Raw genomic sequence first — 7451 nt, forward strand, 5'->3', positions numbered from 1 at the left:
GAATAATAAACATTGGACATTGAACCAGGTTAAACACTTGTAGGTTATTTTACATGGATTGATAATGTAAGTGCTTTTGATCAAAGGACACACAATTAGCATGGGAGGACATGTCCAAAGTGTCAAGTGTGATCACTTTAACRCTGTGGCTCTATACATCTGTTAGTATGTAAAAGAAAATGGTGACTAAGTCTAGTGCAGGAAAGAGATGCAAATTAAAAGGCACATTTTTTTCAATATAAAAACCCATTCCAACAAATATAAGACAATTATTTTTGCTTCTATTTTTTTGTGTGGCCCAGTACCAAATGGGTCATGAATTGGTACTGGTCCATGAGCTGTGTGGACTGTWGTCTTAACACCAGCTGCATATTTTAAATGTCAGCATCATTTTCTTATTAAATCCGACCAATCTGTGTCTTCTAGAGTAATTCCTCCTCCTCTGACATTATAATTGTGTTTAATTACAGTCATTTATGGACAGTAAGTGTTCTTTTGTACCTGGAAATTCAGCAACCACAAATGCTAATTTTACATCCAGAGTTTGACACGAAGAAAGAAAGAACCAGAGGAAATACCTCATCTGACATCAGTGAACCTTCACAGATTTTACCAGCGAGGCTTGAGACCAGCTGTCCAACCAGCTCTGCCCGTTGTTAGCCAGCACCAATCTGCCGTCATGTTAAACATGAGCTTTATGTCTGTTCTGATTGCATCACTCTCGCAGCTCAGAGCTCACTTTCACTCTGCTCAGCAGCTGCTTGGAGGGGGTTTAAGGATTTAGGCCTCTTGTTACGAAACATGTTTACAGTCATGTTTAAATCTGATGGACTTTGTAAGAAATGCAGTGGCATGGCCCAATCAAAGCTCCTGCAACAACTTTTTAATATTCCATTTCCTGTTTTGTCATAATCATCATAAAATGTGAGTCAAACAAAGCCCAAATATTTAATTTAAAATGTTTTCTCCCCCTGCTTCATCTGCTTGCTTCAGGTGCCGGTGTCCCCCAGTTTCAGCCCATCCTTCTGAACAGCGGATCACGAATCCAGCTGCTGAGCAACGGCTCGCTGCTCATCAAACACGTGCTGGAGGACGACAACGGCTTCTACCTGTGTAAGGTCAGCAACGACGTTGGAGCTGACGTCAGCAAGTCCATGTACCTCACCGTCAAAAGTAAGAGCTAGCAAAAATCCTTCTCGACACATACATCAAGTGCTAACAGCTAATGAGAAATCTCATAAATTACTGCATTGTTGCATGAGATTGCACATGTTATTTTAAAGGCTGGACTGAAACAGCTGCAACTGCATCATTTGTCAGCACAAGATGATGTTAGTCTAAAAGAATGAAAGGTGGCTGGCAGTGGTGGGCAGCGGTWATACAAAATTTAGCTCCGCAATTTCTAAAGMGCTYATGAAAATATTTAGGTCCGCAACTTCAAAAGCGCTTATGCCATGGAAAAAATAGCGGAAGCTAATTTTAAAGTGCAAGTTTAATTTGACACTTACTAGCTGACAACAATTCATGTACAATATGCACAACACTGCCAACTAGCAGTGTATGAACTCTTTTACGCCGATTGCTGGGGATGTGATTTCCTGAAACAGATCTTTGGCTCCTGGTCTAAAAATTGAAAAGTTGTTGAGGATTGCTAGTTCAGCTGATTCTTTAAAAAGTTGTTGAGGATTGCTAGTTCGGCTGCTTCTTTGTCTTTTTCTTTTGTTTGTTGTAGATTTTTCATTAAAGAAGCATCAATAAAGTAATTTTAAAACTGTTTATTGGAAAACTGAAGCGCTGCATTCTGGGTACAGGACGGATTTGATTTGTGACTGGAAACGAAAGCACGGAGAACAGGAAACTATCTTCCCTTCAAAATAAGAGCTTGGATTTTAAAGTTTTCCATGTAGTTGCTCCAGTTGACCAGTAGATGTCAGTCTTCATCAGCATGACATCTTTAAATCATTTCTGAGTCTCTAACCCCGTTGGCCGATTGCTTTGACCAATTACATCAAGTATTGAGCTCCAGCGTTTAAACTTTTTTTAAAGGAGCTCCGATTGTAAAGTAAAATAAATCAATACAAAATTTTAGTATGGATTACAAACATTAACTGTTTTTGCTAATGCCTTCCTGCTACGTAAGCAGACACAAAGCATTGTGGGAAATCGGAACCKTGACCCAAAGCAACAGTCAGCAAAGATGTATACCTTCTCAATAAGTGTGTTTATCTGGGAGGAGTGCTGTTGGATAGGTCACGTGTTGTGATTCATTGACAGCCATACCTTCTGCTGTTCAAGATAATGATGACTGGTAAATAATTAGTTATTAGCGGTACTGCATTTCAATTTTAGAAACCGCAAATCCGCTTATGAATTATAAAAATTAGTAAGACCGCTAAAGCGCAAACAAAAAATTTAGGTCTGCAATTAGTGGATTTGCGCTTTAGTGGGCTGGTGCCCACCACTGGTGGCTGGCAATATGCTTTCCCTGAAGGGATTTTAGGCTTTTAATTTGCATGAAGCAAACATCTTCTGGTGATTTGAATAGTTTGTGATAAAAAAAAACATTAAGCCTTCATTACTAATCTATTAAAACAGAGTGAAATAAGAATCAAAACAAGTCAGAAACAAGGAGCTTCTTAAACATTTTTTTTCTCCACAAACCTTTCCCTGAGCTCTCTCTCACTGAGCATGCTCCAGCTCACCTCTCTCTGCAGCAGTTGGTATGGTAATGTCCCAGACTCCAGGTTTTCTGCCTCCRCTGAGCATTAGCATGTAGCTCCTCTGTAGCGTGAGGAGTGACTCCTCATTTTTCTGGTGTTTATAGTAGTGGGGCTTATTTTTACTTTGCTCCAGTCATCAAATTGGAGCACAAGGCTCCCTGCTAACGGGCAGCTCTGTTTCTKTCGTCTTCAACTCGAACGAAAGTTAAGCACGAGAATGAGACAGATTTTATGTCTTGAGAAGATTTATTTCTGACCTTTACCCGCTTGGTGAAATACATTTGTGTGAAACTTTCCCTTTGGGTGAATTAGTTTTATTTTTTATTTTTTTTATTTCACTGTTGGCATGCCATGGATATTGAAGTGTCACTGTAATTAGGTCTTGCAGTGTTTAAGGCAGGGAGCTGTCAGTGCTGCAGCAGCAGGCTCAGAGACAAACACAACTGTGTTTTCATAGGTCAGTTTTCTGACTCTGCCACTCAGTTGCTATGCAGCAAAATGACCCGTGCTCATACTAACCTTCCTTATCTATTTTCTGCCACACACGGAGCAAACACTGTGGCTGAAGCTACAGTAAACTCCACTCCCAGCAGCATGACAGCAAGAACAGAGAAAATCATACAGGGTTAAAAAAAAACAATAACCTCATACACTTAGACAATAAAGCATGTGTTAAAAACATGTATTTCTCATGGTCAAAGAAACTCTTGAACATTTTAAACTRATAAAGTTGTTATTTTATCTGTGAAGAAATGTGAGTTTTGTGTAAAGTGAAAATTAATAGAAAAGTATGTTTTTCACACTCTGGCCTACTGCCTTGAGAAAAATTTCTGCTGTTACCCCATTTAAAGTTTTCACCATTTAGACATATCAAGTCATATAAAGAAGAAAAACATCCACATTAAAATGGTCAAAGTCAAAGAGAAAAACATTATGGGCTAAAGATTCTTCCAAAAYAATTGTAACTTGTTTTTTCCCAGATTTGACCTTTACAGTATAGGATAAAACTTTATTGGCAACAGGATCAAAATTAAGTGAAGCAGACAGGGAAAYAAATAAACAMATYGTCTCCATTGTTGTTTTGGTTTCTAAGGTTTCTGAGAAGCCATTTGTTAAAGTCTTAGTTTGTTCAGTTTACACAGAATTACCAAAATAAGAGATTTTTTAAAATCATTTTTAATTACATATATCAGTTTATGTGAAGGGAGGTGCAAAACCAGCAGAAAATCTCAGGTTTTGGATTTATTTAAAGTAGGATCCAAGGGCATAAAGTTCCTTTTTTTCATAAAACTAAATGTGTTCATGATTCTATCACTTTTAAGGAGATACATAAAACCAAATTATACCATTTCTTTGTAAATAAATGAGTTGTGCTTTTGTTTTAGTTTTARCAATTTGTGTTGGATGGAATTGTCTAAGAGGATTTTTTTAAATGATCTTTGAGTTTTTGCTTTAGCATAAAAAATAAGTAAAAGCTTGACCCATTAGGTGCACTTTGGTTTTGCTCCAAGCTTAGTTCAGTTTGTTGGTTTATTAKCCAGGAGCCGTGCACAATAATTAATGTTGCTGTAACTGTGCCAAAGTTAGCCAAAAGACTGTTTATCAGATGAAACAATTAAAAAAAGGCAAATCTCTGACACATTATTCAACATAACATAATATTTTTACCACATTTGACATAGGGCTGCGCGGTATATGCGGTAGACGGTAGAAACGGTATGAAGTTGGCCTACGGTAGAAATTTATACTCTACCCTTCTATCGTCATTACGCCATCACACCTGTGTCAGCATGGCTGCRAGTGYAGAGACAACTGAGCAGGAGGAGTTCGAAGTATAATGAAGAAATTCYAGCATTTTAAAACACGTATASARARAATAAATCCTCAAAATATCCCCCTCCTGCTGTAGAAAAGTTACGTCGTGTTGCGGGATCATTTCCTACCTCCCGCTGCAAGTCGCGCAGAGCGAAGCTTTAACAACTGTATTTTTTCATACCCAATTGTCGGAGAAAAAATGTTTTTTATGTATTGTTACCCACAGAGATTATTTTTAAAAAGGACGTGGACGTTCGTTCTGTCGTAAATCCATCGGCTTCTGCTCTGATGATGAAGATGAGAGCGCAGCAGAGCAGCAGCTAAGTTCASCAGGCAGAAGCTCATTGTTTGGCAGGCAGATAATGAATCAAAAATACTGGGTTTAATTAAGATTACAGTTTTCTCTAAAAAAATGCTCTAAAAATTACATTGTCTTAACTTTTTATGATTATTTTCTACCGCGATATATACCGTTACCATGAAGGGGTTCAATTTATACCGTGATAAGAATTTGAGGTCATACCGCCCAGCCCTAATTTGACAGGATTAAAAACACTAGTAAGAAATGAAAAGTGACCTCAGTCTTGCCAGAACTGAGCTCTGTAGTAAAGCAGTGGCCAGAGCTGTCACCTCACAGCAAGCAGGTCGCAGGTTTGCCCCTCTGRCCTGAAGCCTTTCTGTGTGGAGTTTACGTATTCTCCATGTGCATGCATGTGTTTTCTCCAGGTTCTCTCGTTTCCACCTGCATAACAAAAACATGCATGTTAGGTTAAATGGTAACTTTAAACTGTCCCTAGGTGTGAGTGAGAGAGYGAAAGGTTATCTTACTTGTGTTTAGGTGTCCATGCCTGCGATGGTTTTCAGACCACACCTCTCACACAATGACTGCTGGAGTTAGGGACAAGCTCTTTTTTGACCCTGAACGGAAAGAAAGTGACAGATGGATAATGTAACTTAAATTTAAATAAGCAGCAACAGTCTAAATATTTTAAAGCYGCTAGAGATCATTTGACGTGCAGCTTTTGCAGAAAATACAGACGTTCATGTTTGTATTGTCCTTGGCCTTTTAGACAAGTTGAATTTACATGAACAAAACTGTACTTGTGCCCACTTTACAGAAAACTCAAGTGTTGCATAAAATGACATCATCAAGTCTTGCTTAAAGGAAACCCAGTTCTGTCGACTTACCCCTGAATAATTTTTCTTTGCTTGTATTATTTTAAAGTCATTTATGATTTGGTTAGCTTTGATGCGGCCTYGTGTTCTCTACGCTCTCGCCCCGCTCCCCTCACCCCGTTGCCATTGGCTGCTCAGACATTACGAACCGACTCAGCCACATGCTTTCCACTCATCAGCAGATCACATTTCAATCCCCAAAATGTACTTTCAATAAAGGAGTACTTACTTGCATGAGTGGTTTGAAAATGGGAGCGCATTACTGCAGTGCTCTCCACCAACACCCATCGTGTCTGGAGCTCCATCAGTTTGCATGTGTAACTAAATGTTGGTTTTCATTTGTAAACAGCTCCAATTTGTCGTTATGCGTAAGTATGAGTTTGTGTATCCGGGCACGCTGCGTTTCGTGTGGTTATTGCATGCGTCTGTTTGAGGCGTTTGAACTCTCGAGTGCATTTCTGCCTCATTTAAATCTGTCGATACCTTAATTAGAAGCCATTGTGGAGCTCCAGGGTAGAGAGGTCTGCATGTTTCTCTGCTATATTTGCACTTTCGGACTTTTCTTTGTTTCTTACACATCTAGCCTGAAGAGGAGAGATTAAAATACAAAACAAACACTTCCMTTTTAAGCATTTCTTCATGTGCTTTTTAGTTTTATCCCACATTAAGTGTCTGGATGGGATGCCAGAGCCAAAAAAGACATGCATTTATTTACGCTTTCAGATCACAGTCGCAACAATGCCTTAAATCTWATTAATCGTGAATCAAGAGATCTTGTTTCTAAGTGATTGTACATCATTTAGCAATTAGTCCTCCAACTAAATGCTGAAAACTGACAATTGGGTGTTAAAAGGAGAAGCATTTTCGGCGCTTTGGAAAGCTTAAGAGCTGAACTCATTTAAAAAGYCTCTTTATACGAAACTGTTCCGTTCTAATTGACTTTTATTCACATCATTACGTTGAGCTGAATTCAAAATGACTCTCGGTCTGATAATTGTGTTCACCAGTAATCTTTTAATCACAGAATCTATGAAATGCCCACGTTGGCGAAGAAACCCTATCATATTTAATTTGCAATAAACTTGAGTGTTACACTAACATCCCTGCTCAAAATAATTTGTGAAAATTRTAACTATTAGTGTTTCACACATTAGATTTGTATCCCACAGACTGGTTTATTTAAACAATGGAAGAGGATGAATTACTGTAGGGTGGTTTTGTTTTAATTACAAAAAAAAAAAACTCATATTACAAAAAAGTGAATATTGTTTAGTACATTTCTCTAAACTGAGCTTTTGCTCATCATAATCTAAATATTAGCAATGATATCTTTAAAGTGCCTTTGACATCAAACATTTGTAAAACATTTAAAAGCATTTTTGGAACAATAACGTTGACTTTTTGCTAAATAAAATTCACAACACTGAGATGAACAGTTGTTGAGATATTTGCATGTGAAGTAACAGGAAGTGATGTCAAAGGGGAATGTCTGCATGTAAAGAGGAGCATTGCTATAGCAGCTAACACCGACTGTAGAGAAGAATCTGATGTTTCTTTAGATTATTTTGAGTCACTATCAGAAGAAGATGATACAAATTTAGAGTTCAGACATTCATGTTTTGAAAAACTAAGAGCAGAGAGTCCTGATGCATCTCAGTAATCCAGGTAAAAAATCAAAAGGAAAAAAAATTGTATAGGTCCTCTGGACGGGTTCTTCTTCTTTCGTCCCCCTCCTACAGC

General features: G+C 38.1%; 1 protein-coding gene across 1 annotated transcript in view; it reads left to right on the top strand.

The window, feature by feature from the left end:
* LOC106522149 (Down syndrome cell adhesion molecule homolog) overlaps positions 1–7451 on the top strand; it is a gene marked incomplete at its 3' end in the record, with an annotated part of 155510 nt that overhangs the window by 115553 nt on the left and 32506 nt on the right. Inside the window, 1 exon segment of the mRNA XM_014015011.1 lies at positions 994–1173. Coding sequence (XP_013870465.1) covers positions 994–1173 — 180 coding nt within the window.

The sequence above is a fragment of the Austrofundulus limnaeus genome, unplaced genomic scaffold, assembly GCF_001266775.1.
Source record: "Austrofundulus limnaeus strain Quisiro unplaced genomic scaffold, Austrofundulus_limnaeus-1.0 Scaffold122, whole genome shotgun sequence".
Classification (NCBI taxonomy): Eukaryota; Metazoa; Chordata; class Actinopteri; order Cyprinodontiformes; family Rivulidae; genus Austrofundulus; species Austrofundulus limnaeus.